Genomic DNA, 19,757 nt, shown 5'->3' with positions numbered 1-19,757 from the left:
ACTCCCACAGAAAAACATCTCTCCTCAGGGGAGAACAGGTTAATGGTGAGTCATCACTCACAGGTATAGCTGTGTGCTCGGGTAGATCCCTGCAGATGCAAATTGCAGCCTGGAAACCTGTTACACCAGATCTTGGCTCACCTGCCTGCTGAGTTTCCCTTCTTTCCTTCTTGGTTCGTGGCTCCCCCCCCATCCCGCAAGGCTGGGAACGCGGCAACAGAGTTGTTTTGGGGTTTGTTGTTTCCACACTCTGTGAGTGTGGAAGTTAATCATCTCTCAGTGCTAAGGGGAGGGGAGGGAGATTACAAAAGCAGGTGGCTCACCAGGCTGCTTTGATGTGCTTTCCTCCAGAGCCAGCAGCCGCCTCCAGTGCCCAGCGCCGCGCTGGGCTCGCAGTCAGCGCTGGATGGAGGGAGGCCTGAGCCAGAATCCATCCTCCTGGTGTGCCAGGCCCAGGTGGCAGAGCTGGAACAATGGCTAGCCAAAACTAAAATGTCCCTGGGCTCAGCCCCTCAGACCCCCCAAAGGCAGCAGATGGTGGAGCCACAGCTTGCTGATTGCCAGGTAAGGAGGTGACACTGCTGCTGCCATCCCCTTCCCTGGGCTGTGTCTGCAGGAAGGACACTGTGCCTGCTCCTCTCTCCTGCTTCAGCCCTCCCTCACCCTCTGCACTGAGCAGGTGACTGACTGCTTGGCTTCAGCTTTGCCAGGGTTTGGTTAAAATATCTGATTTTAGAGTTGGGATCTGTATGCATCCAGGGGATTTAGGTAGAATTCTGGAGTATATGTGAGGCTTTGGTTTGATTTGGATTATTTCCAAAACCATGGCTGAGTATAGTTTGAATCCTCTATTAAAAGGCAATTTTTCATTGGTCCTGATCATAATAAATCAGCTAGAAACAAAAGAGTCTTTTTTTTCTTTTGACATTTTCACTTTCTGCTTGTCAGAATGATTTAAAAGACTGGTCTAAGAAGCCTTCCGTGCTGCTAAGTTCTACTTCTTCAGTTTTTTCATAAACTACCAGCACAGAAAAATAGTGGCTTTCCCCCTGCCCTCAGTGAGCAGTGGTGATATTTGTACCTACTGCTGTGCACCTAGGGCAGCCTCTTGCCCCCATGGCAGCAGAACAAAAGGGGTGGGTGGTACCTGTTGGTGAAAATGGGAGGAGGAAAGCAGGATTGGCACGAGGGAGCCCTGGCATGCAGCATGTGCAGATTAAAACAGGGCTGAGGCTCCCTGTGGTGCCAGTTGGCTTCAGGCATTGAGCCTACCTAGAGCAACAAATTTCACTCACAATACCAAAATGTCCCCATTTTAAATTACTGAGACATCACCAGCTGTTTTGTTGTTGTTTTGGGTGGTTGTTTTTAATTGGAGTGCCTCTGGGTTTAGGCTGTGATTCAGCCAAGTGCTCAGGTGCTGAACTCTGTGGGAATTGGGATCCTGAGTGCTTTAAAGCAGCTGGCTGTGTCTGGATCCCATTCAGGGTTCCTGTCAGCATAGGCTTCACTGGGGCAGCTCCAGCTGGTGAAAACAAGCAGGCTGAATTCTTGTCAGCTTCAAACAATGTGGCTCAGTGTTAGGACATGAGCTTGGGCAGGGGAAGAAAGTTCTCTAGTCAAGATCTACACAGAATGAAAGAGAAACAATTTCTAGATAAGGGTGTATGGTGTAAAGCAATTAATTTATTGCAGTCGATTACTTTGCAGTTGACCCATGGTACCTTTCTTCATGCTCACCTTAAGAATGTGAGTTTAAAGTATGCAAGGATGCACTTTGATTCACAGCAGCTTGGATCAAAAATCAGATCCCAGCAGTTTACAATGGCCTGGCTGTCACATGGAGACCTTCCTATGTGTTGGTAGTTCAGCATCATTCCTCCCAAAGAGTGATGTGAGCTGTGTGTGCATTGCCTCTTTCTCCCCTGCTGAGGCGTGTTGTCTTCTTGGTTGAATTCAAATGGAGTCTGTCATTTCTGCTCTCCTCTTTTATTACTTGATACCTGAGTTAACATAGCCTCCTGCAGATGCTCTTGTTTGAAACAGTTTTAAAAATAACTCTGTATAAAATAAAAGGATAAAAGGACTACACTGGAGAAAATCTAGGGGGATTGCCACTATTTCTCTTTTCCCCTGCATGTTTCTCTTCTCTTCAGAGAGGGGAGGTGTGAGCATTGACTTCAGAATGTTGTCAGAAAAGGAGTGTTTCACTTCTGAGAATGAGTAATTATCTGCTGTCCCTTCTAGGTGAGGTTATCAGAGATTGAACAAAAGGTCCTTTCTTTACTGGAAGATTGTGGAGATAGTGCAGACTACCAACAAAAGACAGAGGCTCTTTCCCTGAAGCTGAAGGAGGTGAAGCGCAATTTGGAAAATGTCCAGATGATGCTTCAAGACAAGCACAGTGAAGAGCAGGTAAAGCATGTGAATGTGTTGTGCAGGGCAAGAGTTGAGAGTCCTGCTGCTTTATTGGTCTGTGGTTGCAGAAGAACAGTTAGAGCTCACCCTGTGAAGCAAGGAAGGGAGAAATGTCAGAGTTGCCATTATTCTACTTTACAGTGCTGTATAATTACTTGTAGTTTACAAAAAGTAGTGGACTTTTAATGAGTCTCTGAGCAGCATCTTTTCTGCTCTAAGTGCTCAGTGACAGAGGTCAGCATTCTGCTAAGAGCACAGGAAAATGACTTAGGGTTTGATTTGGTTTTAAATGCCTCAAAAAGTCCATGATGTTTATCTGTGACAGTGTCAAAGCACGGAGACCTTTTAGTAATTTTCTCTTTGAATCACTGCTTAAATGCAGTGATTCTCTCAGCTCTCGTGCACCAGAGCAGCACAGTCTTTGCTGAGTTTCCCAGTGGGTGAGATGGTAACTCCTGGCTTCAGAGCTCATTCCCTCTGTTGTGTGAGGGATCAGAGGAGCCCACCTGATGTGTTTGCTTAAGAGCAGCCACAGTCCCTCTGGTGTGAAATAGCACTGCTAAAGGCTTGTTTTGAAATACTCTGTGAGCACAGGTTGAAAATCCAGATGTGTGACCAGATTTATAAGAATAAATTGCACATGCCTGTATTTTGGTGAAACAAAAAGAAGGGAGTGTTAGTATCACCTAATCTGCTAGCAGGAAAAGCAAAGAAAGCAAAGTAACTGTTGGGGAACACATGTGAGGACCTTGGCAGAAGGTTAGAATGGTTAGGATGCTAAAACTTTCAGTAAATTCAACTGGACAATAATCTTTGCAAAAGCAGCAGTTGTGTTTCATGGCTACTGATTCTGTGTGTGGTAACTCCAAGGCAGCTTTTGCCCTTTCCCCAGGCTGCACCTATGGGGTTCTGCTCTCTTGTCAGGTCCAGAAGCCTTCCCACAATGGGTGTCTCTTTACAGGTTCCCAGCAGGGAGAGGATGGACCCAGAGCCCCTGGAGATCCTGCACTCTGATGGTTTCAGCCCATCCCAGGTGCCCCTTGCCCAGCAGCCTTGGCACAATGGGCTGCAGCAGCCCCAGGTAATGAATTCTCCTCCAGGCCAGGCTGCTCCAGGTCCCCTGTGGGCTGGGGAAGTTGCTCTTACCCTGCTGCAGTTCTCCCTGTGGGATCAGCTCTGTCAAGGGCTGGTTTCAGCTGCCCATCTCCTCCAGGATTTGGGGAGTTTGTCAGGATGGAGAAAGGCCTTACCCCTAAAATCCCTTGTTCAAAAGTTTTAGTAATATAAAGCTAGGAGATTGGAGGGATGAGTGATGCCATCTGAATCACTGTGAAACAAGGCAAGAGTCCTAGCTTTAAAACACTGATGTATTATGAAATCTGAATCTATACACTGATACTGTTTTTGCAGGTAAGTTTAAAACTAAAGTTTTGTGAACATATTCCCATGGGCTAACTCACTATGACTTTTAAGGTTGTTGTTAACACAGTATAAAAATCTTGTAATGTTCTGTGCTCTGCAAATTACTTCTATTTTGCTAACTGTAAATTAACTTTTGCCTTTTTCATGCTATTGGAAAAGAGCTGGAGAAAATGGTCCAGCATGAGCTGCTAGAATTGCTCACTTTTCACTCAACACTCTCCTTTTAACTAATGGAACTCAAACTCATATCTGAGCAAATCCCCATTTTCCCTTACCTGTTTCTTTATGTAAGGATTGCAGTCAGTGGTGTTTAAGTTTCTATATGTAATTTGGTTTTGGTTGGGTTTTGCTTTTAAAACTTTGTCAGGTGGAAATATATTCCATAAAAATGCATGTTTGCAGAAAATGGTTTGTTCTGTAGATTCATGTTCATACATAAACTTCATTTTATTCTGACAGAGGTCGTTTTTTTTTCTTTGCTAAATGATTTCACACAAAATGTGATTGAAAAAGCCCAATCATCACTTCAGATTATTACAGTTCACATAACTGTTCATGCTATTCTCTGTGCACAGGACCTGAAATTAAAAGCAGCTGAGCAGAAAAGCCTCATTGACTTTATTGAGTCATGTGTGGAAAAAATGCAGCCGCAGCTTGAGGACAGCATGACTCCAAAATCAGAATCCAGGTACAGAGTAACACAATCAGTTACCAGATTCAGTGATGTAAAACTGCCTAAACTTGCTGAAGTGGCACCCCTGGTTCTGTTCTTTGGTTCTGTGTGCCTTTAGAAGAAAAATGGCAGATTGGGGCATCAATAGTCCAGAGAAATGGAGGCTTATTTAGGTGACAGCCTCTGTGATACTGAGCTGACTCCAGAGTTCAGATCTTTCTAGCAGACAGGACTGACACCTGCCATGAGCTAAATCAGGCCCATCTGTAGGCAGGCTGGGTCCCTCTGTTCACAGCCATGGCTGTACAAATGCACAGGCACACCCAGCCAGTGTAAAGGCAGCAGCTTTGAGAAAGGGGACATTGGGACCAGGCACCTTCCAGCACAGAACCAGCACTTCCTACAGGACTGTGCTCCCCACGTTGTCATTCCAGAGGTGGAGGCTGCCAGCAGGCCCCTGGCATATTTCATGCAAAGGGGAAAGTCCAGGTTTATCAAAGCTTGGATTAATAATCATACATGCACTTGGCTTCACTTTGCTTTTGAGGCACAAACAACAGAAACTAATGTTATACAAGAAACCTAGTTTTACTCTGCTTCAGTAATTGTCATTCTAACAATGTTTTCTCAATACAGCAATGGAGAATCTGACTCAAAGAGCAAGCAGGCTGATGCCACCTTAGCTCCAAAGGATCAAATGGGTAATAAATGGCAATATTTACAACAGGAACTCTCATCAAAGATGAAATCTCCTCTCTGCCAGCTTGTGGAACCTCAGGTTTGTTTAAGTTCCATAAAACACTCTGATAGTGTAGATAGCAATTAGTTTATCTTTCTGTCTCATAGTAGCATGGCTCTCCATCAGATAACTGAAATCTGTGCAAGGGTTCTCCAGAGGAGATTGTTACTGCACAGTGTTTTCATAATTGTCTTTTAATTTTACTTTGAGGTAAATCATGTCTCTGAAGTAGTGACTGCTGAGCACAGTGTGGGAGCACTTAGGTGAATCCCTGTGGTTAATTTTCAGAGTAGATGTTATCTGCTTACTTCTTCCAGGAGCACTGAGGTAGTTATCCAGCAAGCTCACAGCTGGTTCCTGTGGATGTGGGTGAAATCTCAGTTCCCACAAGTGAGAACATTTTGGTCAAAGCAAATCTCTGGCTTAAATTTTGTTCTGCCATTCACCATTGTGTTCTCTCATTCTCACACATCAAAAAACAGAGTTTGAGCTGTGTGTTCTGAACAGACTGCTTGGATAAAACTATAATTCCTGTTATTAACAGTTTCGTTCATAATTAATTAGAATTATTAGATTTTCTGTCCTCTGAAATTGCTGCAGTACGTGGAAGAATATCTGACATGTAAAAGGGTGAATGTCAGCTCTTCCTCAGGCAAGACTTACCCTGCAGTGGGCAGTAGGGTTTCCTTAACCAAAACTTCAGCTGTAGCCCATAAAGCTGGGAATCAGAGGCTCATTTTTAGTCAAGCTCCCATCAAGGCATAGCCTGCCCAACTTCTGCCAGTGAAAAGGGAACCTTGCTATCCAGGTGCTTTATATCAGTGCCTTGAATCTTTTAATGCTTTTTGACAGCAGTGTTACTGTGTTGCCCATAGCCTGTCTTCATCTGAGCTGTTCTAATTGCAATGTTCTTTTTCCAAATGTTAGATCACAACAAAGATGAACATGCTGCCTCGAGGCACATTCTCAGGTGCAGGAACCCCAACTGTGGAAGAGCTGAAAACTTACACTGTCCAGCTGGGAGACCTGAGCCAGGAAGCAAATGTGGTGCATGCACAGGTAAAAATGGCATGTCCTAAGCATTACAAAAAACCCCAGGGATTCTAGACACAGGACACTGCTTGGACACTGGGAAACAGCCAGTAATCCATTATTGCAAATGGCATTCACTGTATTGAGCTTTTGTGTTGGGTATGGGCTGTAATGTAGAAATAGGTTGAGGATTTTGAAAGGAAACATTCCAAATTTTCCATTATGACACTTCTGCCCAAGTCCAAAAGTTTGTTAGTGTGGGTAAAAATCCTCAAACTGTATAAAGCAGGATGGGAGTTGACAAGACAAACTTCTTGGGCTCGTGCCTGAGATTAGAGAGCTGTAAGAGCACAGCCATTGTCCAGTATATAAAGGGTCATTGTCTCAGCTTTGCCCTTGACAGCTCTGAATGTTACATCCATGTATCCAAGTCTGTCCCTCAGTATTTCATTAATTCCATTTCAGTGTTAGCTGAGCAAATCTCTAACCTTATTTGAGTGAATGAATCTTAGCCATGCCTTGGGTGGAAATACTGAAAACTGGCTTGCATTTACCCAGGATAATGTGGCAGAGGAAGTCTCTTCCAATTTGGACAGAAAGTTGTTTGAGCTGCTTCTGGCAATCAGCCGGTGTTTGAACAACATGGAGGAGATGCTGAACACCTCCGTGCTCTCCACTGAAGAGGCAGCTGTGCAGCAGGCTCTCTATGAGGTAACTGCCCCAAACCCAAACCCCAGTGGACTTCTGTTACAGCAGAATATATATGGCCTGGTATTTCCTCTCTGTTCTTCTGGCTTTATTCAGGAATAACGGTGCCAAACTGTTTTGTATTGCTCAGATTTGGGCCTGTTGCTTGTAATAATTATCAACTCGAGTCCTGCTGCCTCTTATAGGCAAGAGTCCTTCCACAGACCATTTTCACTCATTTTGCTTTTCTTTCAACCCTTTAGACTCTGTCTGTGGAGCTGCAAAAACTTCATGCTGATCTGAGTGATAAAAAGGATGATCTTCTGAAGTCCATCAGCTGCGCTGGTGGGAGCACAGATGTGTTCTGCGAGTGCTTTAACAACCTGCAGGCACGGCTGGAGCAAACTCAAGCTGCCACTGCTTCAAGGAGCAGCTCCATGAAAGCTGGGCTGGATCATAATAGCAATTACCTGGTACTCCACTGCCAAATGCACATCTTGTTTCACAGCATCTGTTAGGCTTGTCAGTGTTAATGCATTTGGGTTACAGATGAGCAACCTCTAATGGGCTTTTTTCTTTCTTCTTTTCTTTCTTTTTTTCTTTTTTTTTTTTTTCTTTTTTTTTTTCACTACTTAAAACACTTGTCTTGGCCTCTCAAGAAGCAGATTAATTTTGCTGGTTGCAGTGCTGTTTGCAATGCTGACTGCCACAGGGGCCTGGATCACAGTAGATAAAATTTGCATGCAGAAAGTGTGGAAGTAACCTGGGATCCATGCAGGCTGAGCTTCAGGCTAAAGCAGTTTCTGTGTGTAGGGACTAGGCCAAGGGGGGTTTCATGTATTCTTTCAGCTGCTGTGTCCTCAGGAGAGGCAGGCTTCCTCCCTTGTGGTGCCATGTCTGACACACGATTTTTAGCAATGTGTTGGAGGTTGATTTGACCCCACTGCATTTACTGTTCCTTTAGATTTTGTGCCACAGAAGCAGAAGCCATAGTTGCACAAATTTTCCTTCTTTTGTTCTTTGTTGGAAAAGCAGATAGTGAGAAACTTTTCTTTAGATTCTTGTGATGTGCTAAATCTAAAACTATTGCTGGAAAATATTCAGATCAGGTCTTTAGTCTGAACTAAGGAAGGAAGAGTCTGGTCTTTGAAATACAATTTGCAGTGTCCAGCAAAACTCGAGTGTGCTCATCATCTGCAAGTCATCCTGGCCCTTTACTGCTGAATAATAAAGCAGCCCTTTTGAGGAACACTGGGATGTTGTCTTCAAACAGCCACAGAACTGGTCTTGCAATGTTTATGTATGCAGAATCCATAGAGCTCCATCAGCCCCCAGTAATGGGCTCATTTTCCCATTTTCAGAAGAGAATAATTTGATTCTCTTACCAGTTTCCCAGATTTTTACAGTCACAGAGGATCATTGTGACAGAGTAATCTGTTTCTTATATACTACACAGACTCAGAATTTCCCCTGTCCATTACTGCTTTAAGCCCATAATGTATATGCTTTATTTTGGTGGGATTTTTTTGATTGTTTGTTTAAGAGAAAAAAATAGCATTTACCTAAAGAGGTAATCATTTTGTTTGCTGTGTAATTTTGTCTGGTCATTACTATACTCCTGTTAACGTGATATATTTCTGATGTATGTTTCTTTTGCAGAATCAAACCAGGCTACTCTATGATCAGTTAACTGAGAAAAAAGCTGCTCTGCAACAATGCTTGAATGAACTACGTGGACATAATGTTTCTGAACAGCTCCAGGTAATTTTATTTGAAGGAAATGAGAGGTTTTACAGCATTAGCTATTATTTCTAGCCTTCTGCAATTTGTAAAGTTTCATAATTTTTAAAGTTTGAGTCTAACTTAGGTTTTTACAATGGGAAGAGGAGAGAGTTCAGTATTTGCCATATTCACCACCACCCCTTTTCCTTTTTTTTTTTTTTTTTTTTTTTTTAACTGCACCCCAGTCCATACTCGGACCTAATTCCAGACATTTTAGTGGTTGGAGTGGAGGAACCAGTCTTTCCTCAACCTCCCAGAGCAAATACCCCCCTTGCTATGGCAGAGAAGGAAAAGAGCTACACGTTACACCTCTTCTTATGCCTAACTACCTTTTCTTTGTGGGAGTAGGACACTGGTATTCCCATCTTCTCGTGCAGCATTTATGAGCACTTTATCATATGGAATTTGACCAGTTAAGCTATTTTCTTTGATCTTTATTGGGATTAGCAGAAAATTAAAAATTAACAGACTGCATGTCCTCCTCAGAATGGTCATTGGCCATTTACCTACTTATTACCAAAGCAGGGATGGTATTCTGAACCTTTCTTTTTACAGGCTCTAACCTTGCTTGGAGGCATAATTTTCTACCAGACTGAGAGCTGTGTTCCCTGCTGAATTCCCTAGCAAAGACTGGCTATATTCTGTTAGGTAATCACCCCTGGAAAAGGAATGCCAGAAGTACATAAGGAAGCTTTCCTTCCTTCAGAGGGATCCTGTCTCAGTCCCTGAGTGTTTCTGATTCATAAGAAAAACCTGTTTTCTGACTCCATGATTCCTTTTAATGGCTGCTCTTGAATTAGTAAATGGAAAGGCATGTTGAAGGTTGTCCTGAGACACAAGACCTGAATTCCCTTCCTGGCTGTGCTGTGTGAACACAATAAATTATGCCATATTTTGTCCATTTAGTTTATAAGCTCATGGGATTTTCTGAAGTGCTAGCACAGGAGAGATCCAGCCACTGGATTCACTGCACCACCAGTGATAATGGAAAGTTTATTTGAATGGAACTCTTCCTAACAGTTAATTTTGTCCTTCATCCAGAAAATTGGTGACTGTGCTGTGGAGCTGCAAAAGTTTGAAAACCAAGTAGCAAAATTGAGAGGCCATGGAGAAAGATTGCAGTTACCTATCACCTTAATCCAGGAAGCTTATAAATTAGAGGTAAGAGCACAGTGCAGCTTCCACTTACTCAGCATGGTTTGATTCTTCTAAGCAATGCATTTGCAGCATCAAAAGGCTGATGGTTATTTTGTATTCTGTGGGTTTGTGGGATTCATTTCTGTTCTTCATGGATCACTGCACAGTGTTTGCATTTTTAGGATGTTCTGGATGACATGTGGGGGATTCTGAAAGCAAAGTATGTGGAGCTGAACTCCCCTGCCATCAGGGAAAGCCAGTATGAGGACTTGCTTCGTGGGTTTGCAGAGCTGGTAGCTATTGGAAGGGAGAAGATGGCACAGGATCCAAAGCACCTAACAAAGAGCAGAGCAGCTCTGCAGTCCCACCTGAAAAATCACAAGGTATGAGGTGTTGTCCACAGCACTGCTCAGGTCACCATAGCAAGGAGAGCACTGTTTTCTGGGACTGGTTTCTCTTCAGTGTAGTGGAGGAGAGTGACTGGCTCATAGCAAAGGGGAGGGACTGGTGGATGTGCAGAAAACAAAGACAAGTTTTTCAGTAGACCAAAATAATACCAGTTTTAGTGATAAATTGCTATTTCTCCTTACCTCAGAACACACAGCTGAGTAAGGAAAACACATCTTTCTTATAGTTACCCAAAGGATTATTGTGTCCTGCCTACTACTTAAGCCTTAGAGCTCCTGCTGTGGGAGTGTGATCTCTCTTAGAGAGCAAGCTTTAACTTGGGGCTTTTTTCCAGGATTTTTTCCACAACCTCATGACACGTATGGCTTACATGGAAGCGTTTTCCAAGAGAGTGAGTCCTTCTGTCCTGCAAAAAAGAGAAGAATTCTGGAAAGAGCTGGTCAATGAGGTCAAATTGCTGGAGCAGAAGGCCTGCCAGTATGGTATACACTTAGAGAGCCTGCTAAAGGTAATAAATCAAGAGGCACCCGACAGTAAAATCTGGAGGGAAGGAGAAAAGTTGCATCTGGAGCAGCTCTTGTCCTACCAGTGATTCTTTGGCTAGTAGTTGTCCTTTCCTGATTTCACTGGACAGCAACAGTCTATTTATTACTTATTCTGTGTGTGCCAGTAAACCAGCTTTCTTCTTGAAAATCTCTGGAAGTGGACATTTCAACACATCACACTTTATGACTTCTTGCTATAATTTCTGAGTGTCTGGACTGACAGAAGAGCCCTTTAAGGCAAATAAATACCAGCACCACTTTAAAATAAAACTTTAAAAATTTAACCAATAATCTCAGAATATCCCTAGAGAATAAAAAATTGTCCACACCACTTTAAAATAAGAATCCTTAAAGATTTTGAAAAGTGCATAATTAATTCATCTGTAGTGAAATCATGTCTCACTTTGATATTTACATATTATTCACTTATTTTTGTGTTATGTTTCATTAAAGCAAGAGCTGCTGATGTTTTAGAAGGCATTAAGGCCTGAGTCTGGTGTATTAAAATGCAAATGGATGTGTGCTGTGTAAACAATTCAATGTATTTTTTAGGATTGGGTGGTATTTGATGAGGAATGCCTGGTTTTCAATAAGGAGTTAGAAGCACTTGCCTCTGCATTGCCTTCTATCAGTCTGGTTGAAGAAACTGAAGAAAGATTAATGGAAAGGATTGCACTTCTAGAGGTATTTATGTGTTTGTCACTGCTCTTCTTTATGCATCAGTAGAACTGGCAAAAAATATTTAATTAGTATATGAGGAGATGGTTTGCAGGGCACTGCCTCATCTCCTCAGCTGTGTGTGGATGCAAGCTCAAAACTAACTTTTAAAGGAGTAGAAGATTGGGCTGCTAATTTCAGCCAGGGGCTGAAGTCCATTTTAGTGGGAGTAATGACTAGAACTACTTTATAACTCAGTCTTCAAAGGAAAGTATTTGGGGTAAGATGGATGTTGTGCAGGCTCCATGGATCCTAAGGACAGCAAGTGCCCCTTCTCTGTAATACAGAAATTGTTTTCATGCCACACAGTAAAACCTGTAGGAAAGGACAATCAACTAGTGCTTTCAAATATCTGAAAATACCAAATATTTGAACTCTTACTGTAACACTGGTTGCAGCTGCATCTCTGATGACAGAGATACATCTTTATTTACAACCTCAGCTCCAGCTGGAAATATTTTATCCATGTTTTAAGCACATTTAAATATAAGGATATAAAAGCAGCATTTATGGTTGTTTTATAAAATTAAGAAGAAAGCTTTTCAGTAACCTCAGTGATGTATTTTCAGAGAGGGCTCTACATTCCTCACAGGTGTGACCTTTCTCAGTTTTAAGAGGACATCCTCTGTTACAATTTTTTGAATTAATAAGTGTTTAATAAAAGCAAATTAATAAGTGTTCGATAAACTAATGAGTTTAATAAAGGAAAAAAGTACTATAATGATTTGATCTAGTTGACTGCAGGAAAGAAATCACTGGACATTCCCAGGAGAATCTGAGCTACAGTAAAGCTTTTGTAATAAATCAACTGTAGATGTTTAGTCATAGTGGCCTTCTGGTGCTTTTGATTCCTGATGCACTGAGACAAGAGACATGCAAAATTTGCTCAGCCATTGATGTGAAGATGCCTGGTTTTCCTTGGCTTTTTGAGTTCTTCACTAGCTCTTCACTCTTAAGTCTTTATTTTTCTTTAAAGGCTTCAGAAACAAAGTCATAAAGATTTAGCAGATGTTTGGTGCAGGGTGAAACTGTGGAGCTTCACAGTTTCAAAAAGAAAGCAGAATAAAAGGAAACAAAGAGGAAACAAACAAACAAACCCACAAAAACCTGTGTCCCTTTTGCATGTAATGATTAAGAAGTTAGAACAAGTGATGTGTGTTCTTCTAGTTGTGTTTTCTGTCTTTAAAATGTTACTGTTTTGCAAACTTCCCATATTCTGACAGAAAATCAAAAGCAGTGTTGATGAAAAGCATGCCAGGCTGTACCAGATGGTGAAGGAAGGGAAGAAATTGCTGACTGCTGTGAACTGTCCAGAAATAAGAAGCCAGATTGGGAAGCTGGAAGAGCAGTGGTTGTCTTTAACCAAAAAAGTTGGCCATGAGCTACACAGACTTCAAACACTACTGAAACTCCTGGTCAGGTGGGTCCAACACAAAAAACCAGTTTGAAGTATCAGCTAGACATTAGTTTGTGATTTTTTTAATAGATGTCAGCTGAAGCCATGCTTCTTGCAGGGTTGTGCAGCAGCAGAGGTGCCAGAATAGCACGTGTCTTCTCACAGAGAAGACAACTGGGAGGGTGAGAAATGTCTCCCAGCCTCAGCTAGAAATGTGTTTCTGTGTTTTGTTTCCTCCTGTAGCTACAACAGGGACTCAGAGGAATTGATGAAATGGTTGGATTCTGCTCAGCAGAGAATGAATTTTTGGAAGGAGCAGTCTCTCAATGTGTCACAAGATCTTGCCACCATCAGGGACAACATCAGCAGTTTGTTTGTAAGTCATTTCTGCTGCCAGCTTTAGATAAGACATTGTGAACTCTGGTGAAAATGACCCTTTTGAGAGGTTTTTTTTGTTTGCCATGCCCTTGAGCCTTCCACATAATACAGCACTGAAAGGCTGTGTGCCCCAAAGCCACTCAACAGCTGACCCTGGAGTGTGGGCTCAGGGTACAGGAGTGAAGGTGGTCAGCCAAAGTCAGGAAAGAGGAACATGCTGAATCACATTTCATGTCTTTTCCTGCTCCCCTTGGATAGCTAGCCAGGAGGTTCAGTCCCAGTGTGAGGCCAGACAGAAGCAACAGTGCACAAGGGGAAAGCAAAATATCAGGAAGGTTGACTGGTAGATGTGAGTTGGCCAGAGGTCTGAGGACTGGGGTTGCTCCACACCTCTGTGTGAAGTGGGGATCAGGATAATCTCAATCTCTGTGGGAGCAAAAGGTGGCATTCAGCACTATATATCAAGGTGGGCAAAATAATGATTTATCTGCCAGAACATGTCTAGATTTTCTGATCTTTGCCATCTTGATAAAATCTGTTTGTTGAGGCATTTCATCCTGTGAAAATATGGCTTGTCTTCATTTCAATAGATATGTAAATATTTACCCTCTTTTAAATTTCTCCTGTGCACCTCAGACATTTTCTAAGGAAGTTGATGAAAAATCTTCCCTGAAGTCATCAGTGGTGAGCACTGCCAGCCAGCTCCTCCATGTGAAGCAAGCTGATACTGCAGCACTTAGGTCATCCTTGGCAAAATTTGAGCAAAAATGGGGAGAACTGATTACACAGCTCCCAGCCATCCAAGAAAAGCTTCACCAGGTGAGTGAGAAACTCTACTGCCATCTCTCAGTTCAAGCTAAATAATTATGTTAAAATGCTGCTGCTGGAATTCAGTTGACTTTTTCTGAAATAGCTGTGCCACGCTTTCAAAATAACCCAAATATTGTTCTGCACTTTAAATATTACTGTGTTCTTCCTGGGCTATTCTAAATATATTTATTATCTTTATGATTTTGCACGGAGGTCTGTTACTTAAAATTAGAAAGAATTACTCAAAATTAGAAAGAATTTTATTTCAGATTCATGAATTCTAGAACTGAAGTCATTTGCCTCTCTGGAGCACAGGGTTCAATTTCAAGTTCATGCCCCAATAATGCGATTATAGTGCCTGAGCCTTTCTAAAAATAGAAATGCCATTTCCCTTGGTATTTCTAACAAGTAGAGTGTAGAGGATTCATTATATGCTTTACCTCAGCTTCAGATGGAAAAGCTTTCATCACGAGAAGCTATTGCTGAACTAATGGCCTGGCTGGACCATGTGGAACAGCAGCAGGAACGTGAGGAGCCGATAAATTCACAAGGCAGTGCTGCCCAGGTCAAGACCCTCCTTCAGAAGTACAAGGTAAATGGGAAACTGAGAGTCCAGGCCTGCTGTGAAAAGCATGGGAGCAGCTTACAGGCACTGTCATATCCTTCCCCTTGCTCTCAAGAGGGTTCCTCAATCTGAAATGTGCTGTAACATCCTCCTTTATACAACCTTATGCTTCCATGACACACAAACCACTGCCTGTTCTGCAATACAGCTACTGCCTGCTGGGCTGTAATCTCCTTTTCTCATGCTGTCCCATCTGTCTCATCTGTTCTGTCTCTTGCATTTAGATGGTAAAATGTGACGAGCAGGAAAGCTTTTCTTCCTTAGGAGGACAGACTCTGTGTTTGTGCTATGTTCTAGTCTTCCTTTCCAACAAGGAATACCCTAGTGGAGCTCCATAACCTGAATCCATTTAACTAGAGAACAGGGGGTGTGAATATTATGGGTCATCAAAAGAAATAACCTGCTAGGAAAGAGAGACAAGATGAACATCCCTGCAGGGAGAGAGAGAGGCTGCAGCAGACTCTGGGCACTGTTCAGACGTTGGAGCATGAGTGGCAGAGGCTGATTGCTCCAGCCACAGGGAGGATTCATGCTGTGTGCTCCAGGGATGCCATGGAGCCCAGCCTCAGGGCATGAATCCCCACAGAGCCCTGTTTTGCTCTGCCCCTGCTCAGAGCTCTGACAGGCTGACAATTCTCAGTCTGGAGCTGCAGCCACTTTGGTGCTGCACGTAAGGCAAATGCCAATGCAAACATTTCTTTCCAAGTGCCTTGGTATAGCACATATATAACATTTTGGTCTGTATCAGCTGGATTTGGCAGTTGGGACATGTAGGTGAGGTGCTGTTCTTAACACTTTGGATATTTAGAGGTGGGTTTGTAGGTGTGTCTTTTGCACTTGTCAGCAAGGTGGGGTTGTGTGTGCTGAGAAGAAAGCTGGGATGACAGCCACAAATTCCTACAGGGCAGCAGCTGTGGCTACTGTGGTATTCCCTAGTGACTTTTCTGGGCACTACTGGATAAATATGGAGCCCTTTCCTACTCTCTTCTAATACCCTCTGAAATAAGAAGACATTCCCTTATGTTTTCACTTTGCTTGTAGTTTCTCCCTTCTCTCTCTGCACAAGAGATGCTGATGCTGGAGGACACTTTTTCCTCCCAGATATTCTGATATTCTATTCTGAGACCAGATGTTTTGTTAAAAAGAGTGGAAGTTCATGCTTCATTTTCCTGTGAGTGTGGGAAAGCCTTGGTCTTGGCCTCATCTGGCCCATGGCAGTGTGATGGTTTTGTCCAGTGGATTAAGTACAGGGTCTGGTTCCTCTGGGTTTTATTCCCTGCTCCATCTCTAGCCTGTTTTTACCTTGAACTGCCCACGTAGTAGTAAAGATTTTCTGCAGAAATTTTAGTGGATGGAAACACTACACAAATACAGAATGGTAAAATCTGAGAATTATTCCTACTCTCTTTCAGAAGAATATTTTAGCTCATGATTCAAACAAAGCCATCAATGCCCTATTGCCACACCTTGAAGCATCATTGGAACCATTCAGATTAAAACCACAGAACTGATTGCTTTATTTATATTTTTGTTCTTTCTCTTTTTTCCCCTGCAGGAATACATGATGGAGATGAACTTTAAGCAGTGGATGGTAGATTTTGTTAACCAGTCCCTGCTGCAGATGAGCACCTGTGACGTGGAGAGCAAGCGCTACGAAAGGACAGAGTTTGCCGAGTGCCTGGGTGAGATGAACCTGCGGTGGCACCGCCTGCAGGCAGCCCTCAACAGAAAGGTTGGATTGAGCTCCCATGCCTTGCTCTCTTACAGCTCTGGTTTTGCCTGTGTCACTGCTCTGTATTAGGGATATATCAAGCTACCAGCAGTTTTCCTGTTGTAGCAGTTGGATTTGTGCAAACAGTGATTATTAAATAAGTAGTGTTGACAGGCACATTCAGATGGGAACATATGAACCCCCTGGACAAAGCACAGCAGGGATCAGTTCCCAGCCCTGCTCCAGCCCTCCTGGGTCGCTTGAAATTAGTTCCTCTGTCAGTGTCCTCCTCCTGCAGTAAATATGCTTTCCCAATGCAGTGCTTTGAAGGTCAGCAGCTGATAGAGTCAAGTCTACATGCAGAATTTTCCTATCAGCACATAATCTTGTTTCTCTGGAGAAGATCTGTTTCAGGCAATGCCTCAGAATTATTCTGTTCTAGTGAGGCTAGAAATAATCCATTCATCCACAATTAGATGCTGCTGCTTATGTGCCCCAATGCCCAGAAAAGCTGGTGTGACTCATATGGAAAAGACATGGGGGAGCTTAGAATCCCAAAATGCAACCATGATCCCTCTACCAACACATTTCTCTTTCATCTCTGTGTCTCAATTTATACAGCTTTGGGAGAAGCTGGCCATTCTGAATCCAGATACAAAGACTTCTGGTCAGATAGAAAATTGCCAATGTCTTTTAGTTCAGAAAGTCTTCCAGAAACATTTTAAGTGGAAATTTCATTTCCCGTACAATTGAAGATTCCCATGATGAAATTTCAGTTTTGTTGGGGAAAAGGTTATCTTCTCTACCATTTTCATGAAATTCAATTCTAGGATTTAATGGATCTTCAGGGCCAAGATTGAAGATAGGAAACTTGAGGTCCCTTTCTTACTAGTAGACTTGTTGGTGGGTTTTAGTAAGAACGAGATTTTTCAGACTCCATAGGAATGTGTCCACATAGCACAGGATCTCCCAACTTGTCAGGTCTCCCAGCTCCAGAACACACACTGCCTTGTTTCTTCCAAAGGAAAAAGTCAGATCCTAAAGAGCCTGCAAAACATTTTAGGTTTTCCTTTCCAAATGTTTTCTCTAAAGAGTATTTTCAGTATGGATTTTGTAATGTCTAATATTGTCATGGAAGGCAAAGCTCTGTTTCTGCCCACTTGTAGGTTTAAGTAAGTTAAAACATTTCTGTAACTTTCAGATACAAGACCTGGAACACATTTTGGAGGATATTACTGAGAATGAGAACAAAGCCCAGACTCTGCACAACTGGCTGGAAGCTCAGAGTGATCGACTGAGATCCTTACAGACTCCAGCAAGTCTGATCTCTGCACAGAACACCTTAGATGATTGCAAGGTAAAACATGACATGAGTGGTGTTACTGTAAAAACCCTATTTAGCCCACCTTGCTGAATCCAGACTAAGGAACTGCACAGATTTTACCAGAAAGAAATGTAAAGGAAGCTGCCATTTCCCAGAAGAATTCTCCAGTGTCATTTTAATTAAAGCATGTTGCATTCAGGTGATAAAGAGACAGAACCACTTTTAATGTGAGTGGTTATTCTGTGTTTTTTCCCACCAATTGAAGATGCATCTGCTGTTGCTTCATGGTATTTGGAGTGTTGTGCAGCAATATTGTATTCTGAGGTACTTCCAATAGAAGTAGTTCTCAATTCAGCACAGCCATGGCAGAAATTATGAATTCCATTAGTCTGAAGAGCTCTGTGATGGAAGTGTCATGGAAACTACTCAGTCCCATTTGGACAAATAGCAATCCTCTCTACTTCTGCCCTAGACTGTAGTGTAGTCTCTCTGCAGCAGCCTCAAGGATCTGGGTGTCCTTTGTTATGTTTTTCTAGGCATCAGATCCCTCAGAATTAATACAGGTGGCAGCCAGCTAATAACTGGTTCCTGTTACTCTGATAGTCTGCTGTTTTCATTGAGTACAGTGTTCCCTCTCTATTTTTTAACATGGAATATTTGTTCTTTCATTGCCATGGTTACATCTCTCTCTTGTAGTAGGCTGCTTTTGTTGTCTGGAGTGCTCTGTTACACACTGAGTTACTTGCATCTCTGAAATGTGTGCAGGGGCCAGAATGGTGGAAAGGCACGAGGGTAGCTTGGTCTAAATACTCACCTGCTCTAAGCAACACACAGTGCTAGGACACAGGTGGCTAAAATGTTTCATTAAAATTCATTTGGTCAATAAAAATGAGGTCCAAATTCAAAAATGTTTTGGGGACAATCAGTGAGAAGTGAAAAAAGGTCATGGATTTAAGTGTAGCATTACAGGAAAATGTTGTGGCCCATTGTGGGTATGGGTAGTTCCTCACATTGTAAAGAGCTCCCTGCTGAGCTTTCCCCAGCATGTCAAGACACTTATAATCTTGCTGGTTGTGCTGGGGAAGGAGTCCCAGGTATCTCCATTCATTGGATATTGTTCTTACTTGATTTCACTGAAGTTGATTTCAGTGGAATTTCTGCCATAGAGGTCCCTCTGAGGAAAGGGACAAACTGAAAATAACTTCCCAAAAGTTGTTAGGATGTCAGAGACTTGCCCATTGCAAAACCAGTTCCTGTCTTACCTTTGCATGACTGAAGAATTGCACAAAATTGATTTTAAAGTAGGAATGTTTACCTAAGCGCCTCACAGAAGTTTTTTTTGTGATCTCATTAAAAGATCTTACTTATCTTCCTTTCTCCATTATTAGGAGCTGGAAAATCAACTCGTGGCTAAATCCGAAACTCTTGATGAGCTCAAAAAGAGTTTGGCTTCAAATGGTAGTGCAGAACAAACCCCAGAAACTCAGTCTCTGAGGATAGCTGAGCTGTGTGAAAAGAAGGACAGCATTGTAAACCAGGTAAAAGCTTTGCTTGTGCTCAGGTTTCCTGCACTGCATGTTCTGACCACCAATGTCATTAATCTTCTTCATGGGATGGCAGGAGCTGGTACAAAAAAGATGAAAAGTATTCCTTACTCCTTACCTTCCTAAGAATTCCATTTTCAGTCTTTACTGCAAAGTAAATTAATGTATTTCCAAAGTTGAGAGAGAAAAATTAGCCTGATCTTGAAGCAGTTTGGGTACAAGGGGAGGAGGAACAGATCCCCGTCTGCAGCTTAAGAAAATAAAGAAAGAGCTCTGCTATTTTTCTGTCAAGCTGCAAATGGAAACCTTAAACTCTTTTACTTTATCTCCTTCTCTTTCATACCCTGTTCTTTCTCTCTTGTAGTGCAACTGGGAAGCTGCCTACTCTGGCCCTGTTCTCACTGCAGCT

At 42.5% G+C, this 19,757-nt stretch overlaps 1 protein-coding gene across 1 annotated transcript in view; it reads left to right on the top strand.

Moving 5' to 3' along the window:
• The window catches only part of SYNE2 (spectrin repeat containing nuclear envelope protein 2), a 159,234-nt gene that overhangs the window by 85,670 nt on the left and 53,807 nt on the right, over positions 1 to 19,757 (top strand). The window contains exons 67-86 of the mRNA XM_058025942.1: positions 352 to 564; positions 2,248 to 2,415; positions 3,380 to 3,499; positions 4,416 to 4,528; positions 5,150 to 5,291; positions 6,180 to 6,311; positions 6,843 to 6,995; positions 7,235 to 7,444; positions 8,631 to 8,732; positions 9,795 to 9,914; positions 10,073 to 10,273; positions 10,633 to 10,806; positions 11,396 to 11,527; positions 12,784 to 12,980; positions 13,200 to 13,332; positions 13,971 to 14,153; positions 14,590 to 14,736; positions 16,325 to 16,501; positions 17,682 to 17,837; positions 19,193 to 19,342. Coding sequence (XP_057881925.1) covers positions 352 to 564; positions 2,248 to 2,415; positions 3,380 to 3,499; positions 4,416 to 4,528; positions 5,150 to 5,291; positions 6,180 to 6,311; positions 6,843 to 6,995; positions 7,235 to 7,444; positions 8,631 to 8,732; positions 9,795 to 9,914; positions 10,073 to 10,273; positions 10,633 to 10,806; positions 11,396 to 11,527; positions 12,784 to 12,980; positions 13,200 to 13,332; positions 13,971 to 14,153; positions 14,590 to 14,736; positions 16,325 to 16,501; positions 17,682 to 17,837; positions 19,193 to 19,342 — 3,123 coding nt within the window. The remainder of the gene's footprint in view (positions 1 to 351; positions 565 to 2,247; positions 2,416 to 3,379; positions 3,500 to 4,415; positions 4,529 to 5,149; positions 5,292 to 6,179; positions 6,312 to 6,842; positions 6,996 to 7,234; positions 7,445 to 8,630; positions 8,733 to 9,794; positions 9,915 to 10,072; positions 10,274 to 10,632; positions 10,807 to 11,395; positions 11,528 to 12,783; positions 12,981 to 13,199; positions 13,333 to 13,970; positions 14,154 to 14,589; positions 14,737 to 16,324; positions 16,502 to 17,681; positions 17,838 to 19,192; positions 19,343 to 19,757) is intronic.

This window comes from Melospiza georgiana, chromosome 6 (genome assembly GCF_028018845.1).
Source record: "Melospiza georgiana isolate bMelGeo1 chromosome 6, bMelGeo1.pri, whole genome shotgun sequence".
In the NCBI taxonomy this organism is placed as follows: Eukaryota; Metazoa; Chordata; class Aves; order Passeriformes; family Passerellidae; genus Melospiza; species Melospiza georgiana.
Note: the sequence above shows the minus strand (reverse complement) of the source record. Positions and strands in the feature narration are given on the sequence as shown.